At 38.6% G+C, this 20,506-nt stretch overlaps 2 protein-coding genes across 5 annotated transcripts in view; both read right to left on the bottom strand.

The window, feature by feature from the left end:
* Positions 1-11,389, bottom strand: part of LOC109034428 (monocarboxylate transporter 14) — a 78,358-nt gene extending 66,969 nt beyond the window's left edge. For both annotated transcript variants that reach the window (XR_002009144.2, XM_019047557.2), the window contains exon 1: positions 11,066-11,389. The gene's annotated coding sequence lies outside the window, so the exon portion shown is untranslated. The remainder of the gene's footprint in view (positions 1-11,065) is intronic.
* Positions 11,390-13,389: 2,000 nt separating this feature from the next.
* The window catches only part of LOC109034461 (uncharacterized), a 36,875-nt gene continuing 29,758 nt past the window's right edge, over positions 13,390-20,506 (bottom strand). For all 3 annotated transcript variants that reach the window (XM_072301758.1, XM_072301756.1, XM_072301757.1), the window contains 2 exons: positions 17,810-18,075; positions 13,390-15,970 (listed from right to left, as the gene is read on the bottom strand). In XM_072301758.1, the coding sequence (XP_072157859.1) occupies positions 15,712-15,970; positions 17,810-18,027 (477 nt within the window). In that variant the 5' untranslated portion in view covers positions 18,028-18,075 and the 3' untranslated portion in view covers positions 13,390-15,711. The remainder of the gene's footprint in view (positions 15,971-17,809; positions 18,076-20,506) is intronic.

The raw sequence follows: 20,506 nt of genomic DNA, 5'->3' as shown, positions 1-20,506 counted from the left end.
CATATATGAGACCTACGTCACAATTTTCTTTTCTCTTGTGAGATTCTTTCCAGACTGAAGATACTAAGAGAACTTTTACCATATTACTTCATTCAAAACGGTAAAAACGGATGGTTTGAAATGAATAAAACTCATGGTACATGACTGCGGAACCACTCGACTGCAGGTGGTATTTCCATTTGTGGCTTGAACACGCTCGCCTTAACAAATCCACGTTACTTCGTGTAATGACACAGAGACACTCGTAATGGAAAAGTTGAAACATTTTGTCGGAGAACTCGCTAATAGTTCAAGTCAACTCTTTAAAACCAAAATCAAGAAGTAACCAAGGACTTTTGTGGACTTTTCAGACTCTCAAGGACTTAGCAGGGGAAAAAAGGAGTCTGCAAATGCCTTAAGATAAAAAGTTGATCGGTTATTCTGCTGTGCTAAGGCAGAACGCCGTATGAACATTCAAGAGTTGCCAAATTTCCTTCGATACAATTTTTATTTTTGAGGATAATTATGAATATTTTTCCTTGAAATTTTCAGACGTTTTGGATCAAATTACAAACAAAATTATCTGAGAAATTGGTAGACAAATATTCAAAAATTATCTTGAAAATAAGTGATTTGCCAGGGGATATTTGGCAACGCCTGAAGGCTCGTATGGCGTTTTTCCTCAGCACGGCAGTATTGGAGAGCCACGATATATTTCCCGTTCTCAATTGGTCTGTATGCTGTGTGTGAAAATTAGGATGTCCGATCTTCCGCCTTGCTCTAAACTGCGTGAGATTGCCTAGACAATTCACTTTTATTTAGTGACAAAACCCCAAAGAGTCTGCGTAAAACTTCAGCAAAGTTGCATCTCATAGTATCCATCACAATATTATTTACTACCGCTCAATTTCGAGGACGGTAAAAAACGGTGCCTTTTGTGAGGGTGGCCTTAGATTCACACTTAGGAGGGGAAACTCGTTTATAGGGTGTCTATGCTGGGGGGGGGGGGGGGTGCTACAGGGGGGGCCATGCTGGCCAAAAATCAGTACTTTTACGGTTTTTTTCCAGTAGGGTTCTAAGAAATTCAGTCTTTCCTCAACAGAAAAATTCAGTGCTTTTTCAGTACCTCCATTTTACGCAATTCGAAAATAATCGAAAATTTGAAATTCCCGCTTCGCGACAAAAATGACGTAGGTAGAAACAAAATTTCATGGGTGGTTTGAGGATTAACTCACTACGCAATCGCGATCTTGCAGGCAAATGTTAACCTAAGAATCAACGCGCAGGGGATTGCATACTTTCCAGGCTTTATTAAAAAAGACGCGTGGCTTCGAGGATAAAATTCCGGACTTTCGTGCGGAACTTTTTCAGTACCGCACGTTCCGCACTTTTTCAGTACTTCCGGACCGCCCTCAAAAAATCAGTGCTACTCCAGACTTCCCGGAAATTCCGGACTAGGAACCCTGACTTTAAAGGGATAGCTGGAGCGATTGGGTTCTTATGAAATACAAAGTCAGGAAACGACTCTGAGTACTTTCAACTCCCATGCGTGACCTGCGACTGCACCCATGCCAGCAGTGCAGCAGGTTGGATGCATTTTCCCTCTTTTTCAAAATCGGCGAGAACCAAACACATAAATCCACGCTGCAGCGTAAAATATTTGCCAAGAGGTGATACACCGCGAGAAGCGAGACTCGCCCCTCGGTCTGGGGCCAAGCTGCGTCACGTGATAGCTTTTTGGCAGTCTGCGAATTGGACCCGAAACAAAAGGAAGTTTCCACAGTCGGAGCTCTTACGCCAAATCGAAGATCCATACTGCCGTACTGAGGAAAAACGCCGTATGAACATTCGAGAGTTGCCAAATTTCCTCTGATAAAATGTTAATTTTCTAGGAGAGCTATGAATGTTGTCCCTTTACATTTTTTTAAAATTTAGATCCGATTACAAATAAAATAATCAAAAAAATTTTAAAAAAAAATGCACGAATTTTCCTATAAATTCATATTTCATCAGAGGAAATTTGGCAACGTCTGAGGGCTCATACGACTTTCTTCCTTAGCACGGCAGCATACTGCTGCGAAGGTTGCGGGCAGTAATGTCTCATCGCAATAATATGCACTTACTTAAGCGCCCACGAACCCGCACGTGCGAGCAACAAAGACGGCAAAATCTTCGTTTGAAAAAACGCCTTCTAAAGCAATCTAGGCAAAATGCACGCTCTTGAGTAAAATTCATTGATTTTATTAAGTCTGCGACCCGCAATGGAGATGTTGCATGTGTGAGGAATTTGCGATTTGAGTGTTGATTCTTCTATAAAAGTTCGCGAGAAACACGATGGTGCCACTGGTTTTCTCTGAAATCAACTCCCGAGCTCAAAAAAAAACTCTAAAGTCGAGGCCAAAACGGAGGGGATATCCCACGCTATCCTGAGAGTCCACCTCTCCATCAAGACGAACTCTCCATGGAAAGATAGGGAGCAAATACATTAGCAGGGTTGCCGTGTTTTCAGTTTTGGAGTCCCCAAATAATGTGGCAGCCCTGTCAATGTATTTGCTCCCTATCTTTGCATGGAGAGTTTGTCTTGATGTAGACGTGGACTCTCAGGATAGCGTGGGATATCCCCTCCATTTTGACCTCAACTTGAGAGCTTTTTTTGAGCTTGGGAGATGATTTCAGAGAAAACCAATGGCACCATCGTGTTTCTCGCGAACTTTTACATAAGAATCAACAGTCAAATCGCAAAGTCCTCACACATGCAACATCTCCACTGGCAATAGAACGGGAAAAGCTAATTTTACTGCGTATTGAAGGAATGAATTTTATCTGAGGACACTCAGCCGTCATTTCGTCGCTCCTCTGGCGTAAAGGCGTACCTCGATTTCCACATGAGCCCCAGAAAGCATGGATTTATATGTAAAAGAGGGCTCGAGTGGAATTTGAGATACGCCCTTACGTCTGAGGGGCGGCGATTTGACCCACGCAAACCACGCATTTGCGAGGGATGTTTATTCTGGGGGCGTCAGAACCACCCCGATTATTTTAATTTGCCTTTCGAGGCATTTTGACGCAACTAAATGTCATTAGTGCGCGCAAAGCGTAGAAAAATAGAATTAATTTTCAATTCAAGAGGGAAAAATCGAGTGGGCAAAATTTCGCAGAAAAATGACAGAAAAAACCGCTTGCTTTCAGTGCCTCGTTGCGCGAAGGAAAATATGTACAGCGGTAAGGAATCTATTTTTACACTGAGTATAAGTTTAGTTGTGACTTCGAAAATAAACTTGTCGTGATCAAATACTCTCATTTGCGCTGACAATAAATATTTGGTTACGGCAAACAAACTTTCGTTGTTCTTATTAAAATTTTACATAGCGTAATGAGTCATTTCTTTAACGCGACTAGTTGCTTCCTCCGCGTGATCAGGAACTGCGTCAAAGAGATTTTCTCAGATGAGATTGATCCACTTTTTCTCAGAGTTCAGAACTCACCATCAAGTTATTCTCTACGCTTCCAAGACTTTTTTGTAAAAAAATAAAAAAAAAAAAAAAAAAAAAAAAAAAAAAAAATGGGAAGCTACGCTACTAGTGAAATAGTTTGCCTAAAAAAATTAGATATATGAGTGAGTAGTCATTTCAAAACCCCGAGATAGATGCTCTTTTTATCAGAGCAATTGTTATGAGTCATGATTTGTTGTGCTCCTTCGGTCCTCCTGCTTGATAAAATGACTCCAGGAAGGAAAATGACTCGCGACTAAAACGCATTCGCCTATTTCTCACACTGGTGCGGAATGTGACTACACAAGGATACACTCAGAGGGTGTCTACTAAAACAGGCTGATCAAAAATAAGTACTTTTGCAGTACTTTTTCAATACTTTATTAAGAAATTCAGAACCTCCTCCAACAGAAAAATTCTGTACTTTTTCAGTACCTCCGTTTGACGAAATTCGAAATTGCGACAAAAATGACAAAAAATTAAAAAAATTCCGGGCCTTTTTGCGGAATTTCCGCACTTTTTCAGTACTTCCGGACCACCCTGAAAAAGTTAGTACTGTTTCCGGACTCTCCAGAAATCCCGGCTTTGTAGTCACCCTGTTTAGGGACAATTTCATCTTTTGGACCTGAAAATTTTTAGGAGAAAATTCAGTGATTTTTCTCGAAAGAGAGAATTTCATGGAGGGAAATTCAACAAAATCCGAATACGCACGCGATATCCTTCCTCAGCGCGGGAGAATTGATGAACACGCGGATGCAGAGTCATAAATCTTTCCCCATCAGGGATCCCTTTCATGAACGCCAGCAAGGTAGGAAGTCGAGACATCGAATCTCTCGAGAATCGTGTGACATACTCGCTACACCTACGTTAAAAACACCCGATAAGTTTCGACTCACACCTTGAACGGCAGGGGGAGTCAAATGTTTGTCATTGCAGCTCTGCTGATATTGCATAAAAGAGTGAGAGACGGAAGCTTAGAGATCGTAGGGATGACCTAGATATACAAATAGTGCGGGTTTTGGGGCGCTAAGCCGATTCCTTCGCTCAGGGGGAAAAAGTCCGGGCAATTACAATATAATAGGGGGTAGAGGGGGTGGAGTAGTACGGGGGGCGGGCGGAGGGGTGACAGAGTAGGGCCAAGGCCAGTGCGGTATCTCTCACCCCGTTTACTTCGGCGGGCCTATAGTTGCAATGGTTGTCAAATAGTGGGGATGAATACCGCCACCACTTAAGGTTAATCTTCAGCTGTAGTTCCGAAAAAATCCACCACGTCGCGCTGCTAAAATCCGACTCCGAAATCAGTGATTATTTAAATATCACAATAGGTATCTTAAATTCTAAGACTCATAAGTTCTAGCAGCATACGTCTGGAATCCTTAGAAACAAACGCGAGCTTTGAAAGTCTAATAATAAAAGCTGTAAATTGATCCCAGTTTCTCTTACGGGATATCTGTAAGTGCGAGAGAGACAGCTCACGGTGGGAGAGAGATATCTGCCAACTGCTGAGAGCGATCAAGCGCGATTGGTTGCATCAAGGTCATCATGCTTAACCCTACTTTTTTCTGGGATCAAATTGCAGAGCTTCAGAAATGACTTTTCACGTTGTTTTTAGGGTCAATAGGAAGAAGAATGTTATAGCTAGAACTTATTTATCTTCGATTTAAACAGAAATTCCTTCAACTTTTATAAAAGCTCAAGGACTCACGTGGTGCTGTACGGACTCTAAAACACAGCGGTGGCGCCCCCTGCGCGGAGAAATTTCTTACTTCACGCAGCTGTAGATAAACCTTAAGAGTCATTCAGGTTGCATTAAGTGGTTCTCGCTACAACCGGTGGTTATGACAGTTTCTTTTTTATATTGCTGTATTTTCAACCTGTACGGCTCGAAAGAGAGCGAGGTTTCGCGAACTGAAACCTCAACTTCGTTGATAAAAAAGGAGTTCGCTCGTTGATAATGGTTTATCGAATTTGACATTTAGCTTCATAAAGAAAATTATGTGGTATCGTCGTATCTAATAATGAGTACCCAATATGTTTATACAAATAGACTTTCAGGGTTCCACGCGCCCTTGGTGCAAACTGAGAAAATTGTGTAACTTTTCATACCTACAACAAGCTACTGCAGTGGCTTGTAATCCACCTAATATACGTTTATATATACCTTTATAATCATACTATACACTGGAAAAAAAAAAAAAAAAAAACACATTGGATCTAGAGTCCAGACTCTTAAAAACATCGACAAGAAAAAATACTCTTGATTCAATCAGATTTAAGCTTAAATCAAGAATCAAACCTCTTAATTTGAGCGGATTTCCTTTTGATTTAAGCTTAAATCTGATTGAATCAAGAGTCCTTTTTCTTGTCAATATTTTCAAGAGTCTGGACTCTAGATCCAATGTGGTTTTTTTTTTTTTTTTTTTTTTTTTTTTTTTTTTTTTTTTTTTTTTTTCCCAGTGTAGTATACTTGAATAAATGAAGCTATTAAACCAAATAAAATGATTATAGCCAGTATTGCATTTATTAATCCACTTTGGATGACTGTGAGTAACATTTCTGTTGGAATCTTTATTATTTTTGTAATACTGAGTTGCCCAGTGCACTGGGCCATTGTGTCTAAAGGTATTTACAGGTAAAGGTATAAGGTGTATAATGTTCTCATTCTTTGAGATATCTCTAATTTTTGCGATCAATCGGATTCCTGATGACAGAGAAACTTCCATCCCATTTTCCTCCTGGTTCTTTGAACAAAAACTGGATTCTTACAATAATGACACAGATGTAAATACTGTAACGCCGTTTCCCTTACGAAAAGAACGTAAGAAAATTTCCCCTCGTCAATGGCATTTTTACTTGGAAACTGATGAACGATTCAAATTGAAAATTTCAGTGTATTTCCGTCTAATTACACGCAAAAATCGTAACAATTTTAGACAGAAATCGTCAGGTCAAATTCTTGCGAAAATTCCATTTGTTCGAGTCAATTTTGCAACCTTGGAATAGAGTAACGTTCCTTCGCTTGAGAAACGACGAGATGTTTCTAAATGTGCCAAAAATAATAGTTCCTTACTGAAAAATGTAGTCCAGTTAAAGCATAACGTTACTAGCCAACTAACTGAACACGGTTCAAAAGATTACTGAAATTTATGAAAGGATGGATCGAAGATACGCATCAGTGCGAATACAAACACTTCTAAAGTTCTTTTCTAGCCGGAGAAAATTAGATACAGGTACTCATGCGGAACTTAAGAGGAAACCGACGCTTAAACAGCTGTTTCAATGTTCCATGACGGATTAGACCGCAAGTTTTTTTTTTTTTAAAAATTTTCCTCCATGGTACCTAACTACGCGTGTGAATTATCATCAGGTTTTAAATAGGAGCAATTACTTAAGCGTTTTCTGCGTGGAAAACTGAAATGATTTTCCATTCAGATGTCGATTTCGTCACGAACTCCCGTAACTTGTCTCGAGCGAATGTCAGAAAATCCATGATTCTTTCTCGTTCTGATGTGTAGGTGACTTCGGAACTCTTAAGGTGCGACCAAGAGATTACAAATGCGGTTAATTTTCTTATCTACTTCAATTAGAGAAGCTGACGGTTGAATGTTAATTCTGCTACAACTTGATTTGATACCAAGATTGAGCTGCGAGTAATGTTCTAAAAAATTGATACTAATTGTGACCTGACCTCCACAGAAAAACGACACCTTGGTCCACGGAAGATGATTACTGTCGAGTTGAGAAAAAAAATCGGATTTTGAGATTTTGCCGAAAAAGTCCGGAGGAATGTGTTGCGGCGGCTTTGATCATTTTACTGCCAATAAAGTGCAGCGATAATCCAGAAATTTTGTGTCCTGAGCTCGGCAGATTTTTAAAAACTCTTTTCTAGAAACTATGCAGTTTTGAAACTTCGAACTTCCATAAGTAACACCGGTTTCATTTGGTATTTTTGGGCGACTTCCATCCCAAAATATTCGTAGAGCGTTCCGCTACGCTATGGTATCAATGTCTAATTAAGTTTCTACGTTCGCACAGAGAAGAAAACATCACGACAGTGTTATACAGAATTTCGTTCGTCTAGCAAGTGTGAGATGCGACCAAGTGGGAAAACCACGATATCGATATGGACTAGCACGGTTAATGACGTCATCCACAGCATCTTCTACAAGGCGACATCTTCAATGATATGAGATGCATAACGTTGCTTTCTTGGGATGGTGAAGGTAAATTCGACACTACTTACCCAATAGGAAAAAGCTATCGAATGCCACGGGTTGCGTTCAGACGAATCTTATCGTTTTTGACGTCCTACAAAATTCAACCATCGTCATACCCATAATACCGTGCTAAGGAAAAACGCCGTATGAAATTTCGAGAGCTTTTTTCCCTTGATAAAACATGCGCTTTTAACGATATTCATGCATATTGTTCCTGAAAATTTTCAGATACCTATTTCAGATTGAATTGCGTACAAAATTGTCGGAAGATCTTGGGAAAAATATTCACTTTTCCCAGTCCTAAATTTGGTTTTTATTTAAGAAAACTTGGCCAGGGTGTCTAGTTTTTTTTTCACTTCGAGAAATCCTGATTTTTGACTGCTAAATCCTGATTTGATAATTTTTTCAAATCCTCATTATTTGTGGAGAAAAATTAAAATTTCTGCGTAAGCGTAGGCGAAAGTAATACGATCGGACAGGCGACTTTCCTCAAATCCTGATTTTTCGACTGATTTTTCCTCAAATCCTGATGGAATCGGGAAAATCCTGATGCTATACACCCTGTTGGCAACGTCTGAAGGCTCATACGGCGTTCTTCGTCTTCCTCAGGACGGCAGTATAGGTGTCTCCACGTTGGGGTCACTTGTTCTGTGATGCAGAAACCGACCTTAGCATTCTACCGTACTTATACTGACCGAGCCGATTACCCGCGCATTTATGACTTTATGAGGAGGAAGCGAGGAGAGGGTCACTCTACAGGAGCATGTATGAAAGGTGATCGCGAGCGAATTATTAGACGCTCCTTTTAACGGTGCTTGTGCTTGGATTGGATTTCACGCCTGGCTCGAAGCGGGACCAGGTCAGTCAGACGTTCGACGACCAGTTTGATGGATCTAGACTGATCAGGGTCAGAGCGGAGAGTGCCAGATTTACGGACAAATCACATGCACTGGAGGAATAAAACCTCATGCGACAGGGAAAAATTCATCGGATTTTCGTACATCCTGGCGACCTCTAACGAAGGGACTCCAAGTTTATTCGTTGCCAAATTTAAATTACCGAATATATTTTCAGAGCTACAATGGGATCGACGTTATTAGGCTTAACGCGGCAGGCAATTCAAAATTAAAAAGAGGCAGTGTCAATTCACCCCCCTCATAAAACTGAATTGGGGACCTTAATGGTGACGCTACGTTCGAGCTCCAGGTTAAAGGGCATCATTCAAAAATCTCCAGAATGCTAGCATAGTGAAAGGTGTTTAAAAAGGTTGGTCAAATAAATAAGGCAGGTCAGGTACACTTACAATTCTCCAAAGCCTCTTGGTCTGAGATCACACCCCCCCCCCCCCTCCCCTCAATATACAGAAAAGAACTAGCAATATTTAGAAAATCCTCAAACATATTGTGGCACAGGTTGTCAGCGACACCCCCCCCCCCTTTCCCATCACAGAAAAATTTCAAATCAGTCTTCCAAAAAAAGAACTGTATTGTTAAATGCATAAGATTGCTAAAAACACTGCCTAAGTATATCTATTGATTTAGGAAGAATCATTGGTCTGAAATAAATCAGTGATGTCAAAGTGGTCTATCTAAATTACGGAGCCTCTAAAAAATATCAGGGCGCTATCCCCACTCAAAAATCTGACTCACCAGAGTCAATACCTTGAAACCAACTTCAAGGATCATTCTAGAATTTAAAGTACCTAAGTGAATGGGAGCTTTAACCTGCTAAAATAAATAAATACAGTTCCTTTTTTGTTACAAGGAAGGATTCTGGTCTCCTAATTCCAAACTTGTACATTCTAAAACCATGAATTGCTTCATTATTTTTGTGAATTGGTAAATACTTGACAGAAACTTCCTACGTGCAAAAGAATGTCAGTGCTGGTGAATTTGGAACGAGCTAAGTGCAACAAACCTGTTCACAGAAATTTTATTCTTCTCATTTTTCTTAAATGTGTTTATTTCATTGCTCCCTTTCCTATGGAGGGACCTTCTAAGATATGCTCGCCTTTATGCTCCCGACAGTACTTACTTAAAAGCAACCAGGTTTGTAAAACAACTTAACTGATTCATTTTCGTATGCAAATAAAATTCAGTTAAATTTTGAACAAGAGCAGAAAAGAACAAGAATCAGATGAGAGGGGTAGTGTTGAGATTTAAGCTTAGCTTTTAAAGCGAATGTACCTAGATGAGCTCGTGAAGGATTTCAAACTTGTAGAAAAATAATACTCTTGCGTGCTCTTGGCCGATAAAACATTGAAAAGACTAAGTAACAGACGAAATAAATCATGGCACAAAGTGAGTAAAAAAAAATGAACCTTCAGCATGAAAAGAAAACTTAGATCTTCTGCCTCTGGAAATTCTTGAAAAATTATGAATATGAATGATCTATTGATTCGGAAAACATTTCCAATCCCTCTCCGGAAAAACACAAGAGTGCAGATTAAATAAAGTACACCTGGGAGTAACATCAAAACAGTTACTAAAGATGAAAGTGTATTTAAGTACCTAATGAAGAATATAAAAATAATTTTGCTCTTCTGAAGTCTTTGAAAGAAAAAGAAACCTACTTCTTCAGTTGGCTATTCTGCATTCTACCTGCTTACTTAAACTCATTAGTTCTACCGTATAAAAACTACGTTAAGTTGCATTCAACAAAGGTAACTGGACTATTCACAGATACACATTAGCAGGTTCATAATACAATATTTGCGCTGCACTGACTTTAAATTACCCACATTCACCTCAACCACGGATGATCATCACCTACCTACGTATTCTGTAAGCTTCGGAACACTTCAAAGAAAAAATTTGATCAACACTGTGAATTTATTTTATAGGGTAGAGGTTTAGAAGAAGATTAACTAAAAATATTTTTAGTGAATCCAGACAGTGAATAGAATTGTGCCTTGTCAGTGTAGAGAGAAAGCTATAGACGCGCAATCTTAGTAAACAAAACATAATACCTAGATCGGAGGTATGTAAAGAACAATCTACTTCCGTAGAGATTCAAAATGAACGTTCATTCATGTTGTGACGACTAACTGACTAAATAGATAGCACTTTAAGAACTGAAAACGAAATATGTAATTCTACGGACAATGTAAATGAGTATTCAGCAGAGGCTGACAGGCAGGTGAAAAATAAACACTTGTCTTATCTTGTTTACCTAGAGGTTAAGGAACTTGAGGAACAGAAAATTATAACGCCTCAAGAAAGTTGCCAAAAATTTAAGTAGAAAGCGGTCTGCTTACCTACTGGCAGTGTAGTATTTGTTTGATAGAATCTAGGTTCTCTAAACCTACAAACTCACAGTTCAGGGATGATAATGAAGGACAAATTATGTCAAACTAAGTACTATCATAATGTAATTTACCTGGATGCTAAAAAACTTTTCGAGTTTGCATGGTTGAGTCTTCGGGTAGGAATGCTTGAGGATTTACGATGAAGGCAAAGAAATGAGCTGCAGCTAATCGAGTTAGACAACGAAACGCTCACTAAATTTTCATGGAAATTCTTTAGAAAAGAACGGGAACAAAATAGACAGCTAAACGAACAAAAACTTGGAAACAAAAGACACGAACTTCAGTTGACTACGGTAAACAAACAAAGAACTTTCGGGTATCAAAAATTTTAATTTCCTAAATTATAAAGCCACGAATATCACCTTAGAGGTACACAACCTACTTAAAATGAGCTTACATACCTAAAGGGATAGGTATTCTAATAGGTGCTGAAGGGTTTACTCGGCAAACACGAGACATGCGTACAGCCGACCAACAGATCACTAATCGTGTTTTGTTATTTTTTCATTGGAGAATCAGCTGTTTGCGTGCGCAGGAATACAAACACACTCATCCAAAATCGAACAAAGCTAGCAACTCCAGGGATCGCCATTTTTGCTAACAAAATTTTATTAATTGTTAAATATATTCTGTGTTATATCATGAACAAAATTGTGTTAACTTATCATATTAGTGGTTTAGAAAATTCCATTATTTAATTGATTGTAAATTTATAATTCACAGAGAATATTGTTGGAGTTTTTGTGGCGTCACGCTTGAAATAATCGGCCAATCAGAGACTGCAGCGGGAATCGATGAGAATTTGAATTAACGCAACACAGCATCGTGTGTGATTAGGTAGGTCTTCATTGTATTGTGATTTGATAGAGTGAGTTTTGCAGCACAGTACAGCCTGTTCGTAGTAATTCCGCGATGCATTTTTTACAAATACATTTGTAAAAATAATCAAATATATGTTTGCTCGTATTTCAGATCTGTCATGTTCCTTATCATGATAAAACACTGAGAAATACCTGATCAGTATGACCACAAATCAGAACATGCAAATGAAAGGGCTCTTAATTTTAGAAATACTTATTGACACTACGAAACTTCAAATTTCCATTCATATGTCATATCGTCGGTGAAACTACCAAACCACGTATCTCGGTTTGCGACGTCGCAGACTTCCTGTCATACTTTATTTTTTAAATGAAAAACTACTTAACATCCAGTCTTGAAAATTTCTGTGATTTTTCCTCTTTGTGCGGAGAAAATTCCGTGAAAATTTCAAGGAATGATATTGATTTGGTCTACTTCAAAAAAATAAAATGTGAGCGTAGATTTTTAAACACCGCAAACGAGATACGTGGTTTGGTAGTTTCACCGTCGATATGTCCTTTTGGAAAACTGCTCATTTTGTCACGCGCGATCAGGAATTTCTCTTTCTACATTATCAAGGAAAATTAAACGGAGAATTGACTAATACCTATGTTTACATAAGGTCAATCGAAGAGCTACGTATAATTTTTCCTGTTTTTGCGTGATTAAGTTTTGATTTGTATGATAGGTTTCATCGTAAAATTAAATGTGAAAACCATCTGAAAAAAATAGACGAGATTGATCTTTTTGACTTTCCAATTTCAATCCTTTCCTATCCTATAAAGTTATGCCGCAAAGCGAGATATAGCCAAAATGTGTTGCAGCCAAGGTGCCACAGTAATATTGCCTTGGTTGCCTTCTATGAAAATATAGCCGATTTTCTCGAAAATACAGAGAAAGAAAATACATCCTGTCCTCAGGTATCATTGAATCATTATCTTTTATATATACCACGCACTCATACAGGATCATGTTTATGTGTAAGTGGAGGAAGAGCTGTACTTACTTCTGACGATGCTACTTATTGAAGTTCCGACAAGACAAACTGCATTTTTCTCACGGAACTGCATTTTTTTTCTTCTTTTCCTATGGCCACTCAAAATGCATTCACTTTATTAAAAATTTAAATATCTGAGGGCATGGGCGGAACTAGTATATATGTGGCCGGGTAAAGCGGAAAGCCCCCCCCCCCCCCCTTGAAATGTTAAAAATTGCTGACAAGTGTGTGATGACATTTTTTTCACCTTTGAAATTTTAATTCGATCAATTTGTTGTTGAGAATAGCTTAAAATTACTCCTGAGACGATTCAAGTTTTCAAAATTTTACTAGTAGGACCTCCCTTTGTGGATAGGGAAATCCACTCTTTGGAACTGCGGAGGAAACCCACAAATCCCTCTAGACAGGATGTTTTTGTGTCTCTTACATCTCCATTTACGGGTTGTCCTTCTATCATCCCACAGAAAATTCCTAGTTCCACCCATGACTGAAAGAAAATGTTACGCAATAGGGGATGAAAAAAATAAAATTCAAAAATACAGAGTAATATTTAATAAAAATAATGAGGTAGAAAATTAACAAAATTTTATTGTACAAAAATTGACATTTAACTGAAAAGTTCGCCGCACAGTATTTCAAATATTCGTAAGTACATAACTAAACAAAAACTTCTTTCTGGGCCTTAAATGAAACGAAAATAAGTACCCAAGTAACATTTGTATAAAAGATGAGAAGTTTTAACCATTTTTAAATTAAACAAGTTTAGGTACTATAGATATCTACAACTTTGGATTGAGTCCAATACCCCTGAAATTTCTCTGTTTGCTCACGCAGGGCTTGCTTAATGAAGTAATTAATCAAATCGAAAATACAAATTTACTCGCGAAATATCTCTATATACTTCGTGCAAATAAAAAGCCCTCAAAATTAATGATGAACCACTCCTTGTTCCCGTGGATCATGTACTCTTCCCAAAAACAGCGCATTATACAGAACTTGTATAATCGGACGTTACAGTGCCTCAGCGTTAAAATACCTCGGAGCTTTCAAACAAATCTGTGCTCTAGCAAGTTATTTAATAAGTCGATTGAAATTTATATAATCTCAATATCTTAACAAAATTCAAGTGGTCGTATTTTTTTCTTGAAAAACTTGCCAAGACAAATTTTTTTTTGGAACATGCCGGGAGCACCGCGATTCTAAAACATTTTACTTTCAATACACGTTCCTTACTACAAGGTGTTACCTAATATTCGTGCTGTCAATGTGTAGTAATTACATAAGTATGGATAAATCCTCAGGAACGCATATACCAATTCCTTCAGAATCCCAACAAATTCTTTCTCATAATTCCTTCAATCATACCTACGAGTATGATTGACAACGAATATATGCAAATAACGAGTATCATAACTAACATTTTGCATAAAAAGGCACGATAGCTGAGATTATGAATGCAACACTAACAGCACTCAGTCGTTTTGGAAAAGGCTGAAAATAATTTCTCATTTTCAGTGGTGAAAAGTCATAAAAGGAAAACTTTTTTGCAAATAAATATGTAACCACAGACCTATTTAAAGTAGCATCATCATTATTTTTCTTTGAAATAGGTATTTACTTTATTTTGCTATCAAAGTTACTACAAAATAAAATCTTTCATTGCAATAGAGGCAGATTGTCAACACCTTCTCATATTTTTCCTTCACATTTTCGATTTTTCATTACATTTCAGTTTACTCACTAGGGATGGCTGGATTTCGTACACTTTCCTCTTTTTCAGTCCTATCTCCCAGCCATCACCTTAAATTACCCATTACTTTTATTACTGAACTTGAAGCTGATAGCTCCACTGATTATAGCCAGCCAATAGCGTGTAGACTTGTTGACTCACCACCTGTGACGTCAGCAAGCCTATAAAAGCTTGAGCTGCCCATTTCTCGAGGTTCTTCTACCATCTGACCCGTACTAGTACGCTGTGCCCCTTGTTCGCCCTTTTGGCACATTTTTTTAGTGTGACTATTCTTTGTAATTCCATAGTTTTCCAAATTCTTTAATACAATTCTTTTCGGCCCTTTAAATATTTTCTTATTTTCTGCTCTCCCACAAACTTAGCTCTCCCACAACTTTTTTAGTAAAAACTCCCTTGTTAAGACACAGATAAACTCATTTCCGACGCATCTGAGAAATATCGGCACGACATTTTATCTAATATCTCTTCCTCATTTCTATACATTTGTGATTTTTCATTATCCTGTTTTATTGTTTCTGGTTAATCAAATAATCGACTCATGTTACCCGTAGAATTCTACGCAATCAGAAGGAGCAACAGGCTATTAAACCTTAACGCACTTAAACTTAGAGTGGTTAGAATTTGTGAGTAGGTACAAAAGTGCATTGTAACATTGGATTCACATATCAACGCGAAGCAGTAATGGTTGCGGAAGCAAAAATTGAAGGCGTTTTAGCGAAGCAGTGGAGCTGCTGGTTGACGTATTGGAGAGACAATGTAGGTATTTTCGGAAGAAAATACTTTGTTTTTCTCAACGCATTTTTTATTTTAAGGTAGCCGGTTATAATGCTCAGGTTTCATGGTGGCTTTAGATTTTTTTAGGCAAGATTCTTTTCCAATACGCTACTTTCACAATTAGGTACGTATGCATACTCATTTCAGTGTATTCAAGTCGAAACGAATCATTAACATTATTATCAGGAACTTTATATAAATCTCTCAGGAACTTCAAAACGTGAACAAGCCGAAAGACTCACGCAAAACCTTCATCAACAAGGTTACACCAGATTTTGATGGTTCCTTTTTGAGCAGGTACGAGGAAATTTTCAACGAACATCACTTTTTCCGAATCACCGAGATTTTAAAAGGTTCCTCTCTCGCAGCAAGTGACGCCTGAAGAGTTGATAATCATCGTCCAAAAGATTGACCGCAGACTCCATCGCTTCTGCCACCACTGTCTTCAACTTATCCACGTTAGCGCTTTTGACAGCTTCATAAAATATCTTCATTTGGGCTAGATCGAAGTTCACGTTCTCCTCCGCAAAACTCAGCAAATCCTTTACCTCCTTGTGAAATCGCATGACTTCAACCGAATGTCTGGTGTCAGGCCTGAAAAAAATTGAACGATATCTTGTTAGAGGCGTTTCCTTAAACTCATTCAAAGTTTCTGGCAATTGTCTCAGCGAGAAAGAATCTTCAATTAGTTAAATCGCGTAACTGTCAAAATTGAAGTCAAACCCTTTTGTAAGAAATTTCGTGAGGACAAACTGATTACAATTCCACAATTGAACGTATTTACGCTAAAAGGAACTATGTTGCACTATTGTTGCACGCAAACCCTATGGACATAGTCCCTTTTAGCACAGACACGTCCAATTTGATAGTATAGGTAACGCCGACCAATTTCTCGGTAGTGATTTGAACGAGTCGGGTATATTATATCTATTGGAGCACGCTCTTCAAGTCGGAAATTTGAAAACTTTCAGAGACAGTTGGACGTATTTCTATCAAACAGACCTATGTGCAAGTGAGAAATATGGGGTGTGCTCGTTAGTTCTCTTTGCGTAAGAGTGAATGAGAATAATTGTGCGCCAGTGACGTCAACGGAGGAGGACGCCGGCGTCACGTTCCTCGTGGTTGCGGTAGTCGTGGTCATTAACTCATGAGCCCTGTTCACAACGCTCTCGTGCCATGCCCGCGGCTCATGAATTCCGCATTCAGATGGCACATAGATCTCTTTGATAGAATGTAATATCCCGCTTTTCCAATGGACCACTAGACAAGGTACGAATTGCAGCATTCTGATACATGTTTCATAACTAAAATTTCACGTAGAACATGATACGCACAACGAAAATTGCCGAAATCAACTCCTTACGAAAATATTTAATGATTCTTGATGCGTGAATTCAAACCTCCCGCTCATGAAAACTCAATGCTCTACCTGATTCAAATTGAGCGCTAAACGTTATCATGACAATCTCTGGTATATAAATATCTGACAACCTTAATCTTGATGCTTTGGCTCAGCTATGGCAAATTGCTTATAGTTTGAACAACACATGGTGGGAAATGAACATTGCTCGATTGAGAGGCTTGCTGAAACCGTTGTAGTGCGCGATTTGACTCGCGTAGTGCTTTGAGTTTCTTGTGAGCGGGCAGTTCAAATTCCTCGTAACCAATGTGAAATAAAAACGTTAAAATCTTCGTTAGGAGTTGGTTTAAGTAATTTTCATTGTACGAATCGTGCTCTATGTGAAATTCTGACTAGGGAACATGCATCAGAATGCTTAAATTCGTACCTTGTCTAATGGTCCATTCTTCAAAAGGAATCACGCCCACTAACCACATTGCTTCTTATCCAGCTTCCACGAGCACACCCCATATTTTTCATCTGCACATAGGTCTCTTTGGTAGAAATACGTCCAGTTGATAGCTCCTGCCGATCAATAAGTCCGAGTACCTGCATCAAATACTGGGTGAAAATCACACCTTTACACCCTACGATGGGCTTGGTAAATCATTTCGTTATCAGGTAATCATCACATGCTCGCATTTTAAAGCGTTTGGATATAAAAATCCACAACAATTAATCATTTCTGTCCGACTTATTCTTCCTACTCTCCTAAATCTACGCTTCGAAAATATATTTTCTTAAAAAAAGTCTCAATTATACAGCCTTTTGATGTCTGAACTGAACACGAGGATATTCTTGATCATAAATTGAACAATTATCGGAGGAGATATGAACACATGATATATCTGCTAAAATACATATTATGTTCCAATGGTATGTACTGCCAGATGACGTGACTAGCCGGTGCATGTGTTTTATTCTCACTTTCAAATTTACTTTTATGACTAGTATGATTCGGTCCAATGTGCGGTGTTTTTCCTTAGCTTGGCAGGATTATCGTCAACGTGTATCACAAAAAAGGAGTTACTTACGGAGAACCGCTGGCGGAAAGTTGATCCAGGGACCGGCTGCACCTCTCCCAAAATTCCAGGGTGAGCTCGCTTTCATCCAAGCCTCGGGTGACGAGGAACTCATGGAAACGGCGGGTACCCTCTCGATTGTTGAGAACATGATGAATATCGTCCGTCCATCGATCGAGCTCCTCTTGCGGAATGAAATCTTCATTCGGGCAGCAAGGCACGCAACTCATTATTCAAGGCCTCGAAAATCTGAATTCATTGGATCCACCGGTGTAACACTGTGAACAAAATAATAGAAACTGAAAAATTTGTCCGCACAAAAAAAAAAAAAAAATGTTTAAATTTCGATTCTGATACATGAAAAGTTGAAAAACTGACCCTGTCAGACATGCAATGCAGATAAATTCTCACTTGATTAACTTTTCTTCGTGGGTTGCGAGGATGTGCAACAGTGGCGAGGCGCGAATGATCGATTTTCGATATTTACCCATTTGAAGCTATAGTAAAAAATCGATTATTTAGGTGTACGTTGCGACACCCTGTTTATCGATCCTTCTCCGTTGGTTTAAATGGCAAATCAATCGATTCTATCGCAAAGCATGCCGCGCCACTGATGTGCAATGATTGGATACTTGGAATGATAACAGTCCGGTGCAGCGAAATGATAAGGAAATAAAAAAGGATAGAGGAGGGCACTGAATCAGGAGGTCAGTGCCTTTGATTATATGACTATCCGTGTTCACTGTTCAATGGAGTGACTCATCAAACTATGTCTCACTCAAGGGGTCGTCCATAAATGAATGTTCTTACAGTGTCATTCGGAGTGTTTTATGCCTCCTCTCTCGAATACCTTTTATATGGATCTTAATTTTTTTTATTTTCCTCATCCCCCCCCCCCCAAAAAAAAAAAAAAACGTCTCGATAACATATACCCCTCTCCAAAATCTTGAGTGGAGAGAAGAAAAAAAACCAATTAAGCATCATAATTATTTTAATGAAGTCAGTGAAAGCGTTATTTGGTGAAAATTATAAGAGAAAATACAAACTCCTATCTCAATATCCTTGCCTCGATTAGTGTCAAACTTTGTATACTCTATTATTCTACCTCAAAACTGAGGGTTAAGCGAAAATTCGACTACGCAGCACCCCTTAGTGCGTGATATAATTTATAATCAGACTCTAAATAGTGACACCCAGACTCCATTTGATAGTGGCACTAAGCAAGCCACGAAAATTGGTTTCATGGTCTAATTCCGGTGTGTTACTGACACTGAAAACATTACATGGAGCCGAAAGACTTATTTTGACATAGCTTGAAAAAATTGATCCGTTTTAGTTCAGATCGCAGAGAAGATTTAGGTAGGAGAGGATCACCATGGCACGCAGTTAACACAAACTTCTTTTGCGTTAACATTTGATTTATTAGCCATTTTGAGGAATGGACAGGAGTATCATAGTTCGAGCCGTGCTGCGCCGCGCCGCGGTCGCGGGCGACTGATACGATCTTAAAACGCCTTCATTTTCGTGAGACGCAATGAATTATACACTGCAGCACCTCTTCGGACACAGCATGACTTGTTGATTGAAGGAGGTAAGTAAGCTTCAAGAGAATTCCTTTTGCAGCGCATGGGTATATGAGATCACACATTTCAGTCTTATGTAGTTTCTGTTCCTTCATTTTCAAAATGTATGTTAACCCTTTTTATTTTAGCTTCTACTTTTAATCAAAAACCTTTGAAGTCTGATAGCCTTATGGAGGCTTTGGAGGGGTATGTGCTGCTGTTGCAGTTCTAAGCTGCGCTATTTTTAATATCAACAAATACTTTTTAAAAATGCGGTTTAAACATTTGCCACGGCAAACTTTCACATTTTTCTTTCTGATTTGTTCTTTTTTTTTTTTTTTGGAAAATAAATTAGCTTCTTCTCCTAAACATTTGTGTGTTTTCCTGCGCTTTGGATAAGTTTTCTACATAAATGAACAATAATAATGTAAAAGATTTGAAAAATAGCGGAGTAGGAATTTAGAAATGCTGTAATTGAGGCGCGTCAATCTTGGTTGGCGGTAACAGGAGCGAGGTAATTCTTGCATTTTCACGCTGCTCGAAATAACTTCAGTGCCCTCTGTTTAATGTATTTTGCATTGCGATCAAGTTTTCTTCGCGTAGGTGGTTCGACTTATTTATGACGGCTGCGTTTAAATGGGTCACTGAGATAGCATTCTAGAGTTCACTGACGCATAATTTATTAGCAAACGTCACAATTTCCACCAGTGCAGTGAAAGGGAAACGAGACATAGGATGATCTTCAAAATAAACACTCGTGTATACGACTACCCACAAACTTGAGTCTCTAAAAGTTGAAAGAAAAAGGGTGTGAAGCTGAGAAATCTAAGTAAGGGAATATGCACTTAAGTACGGTCATTAACTGAGAGTAATTCTGCCGTGCTAAGGAAGAACGCCGTATAGACATTTGAGAGTTGCCAAATTTCTCTTGATAAAACATTTATTTTTTACTACACTCATGCATACTTTTCCTTGAAATTTTCAGATATTTTAGATGAAATTGCGTGCAAAATTGCCCAACAATTCCAGAAAAAAAATTCACAGTTTTCCTTATAAATTCTGTTTTTATCGAAGGAAACTTGGCAACGTCTGAAGGCTCATACGGTGTTCTTCCTTAGCACGGCAGAATTGGAGTCAGATCAAAAGG

The sequence above is a fragment of the Bemisia tabaci genome, chromosome 6 (assembly GCF_918797505.1).
Source record: "Bemisia tabaci chromosome 6, PGI_BMITA_v3".
In the NCBI taxonomy this organism is placed as follows: Eukaryota; Metazoa; Arthropoda; class Insecta; order Hemiptera; family Aleyrodidae; genus Bemisia; species Bemisia tabaci.
This window is presented reverse-complemented; position numbering and strand designations above follow the sequence as displayed.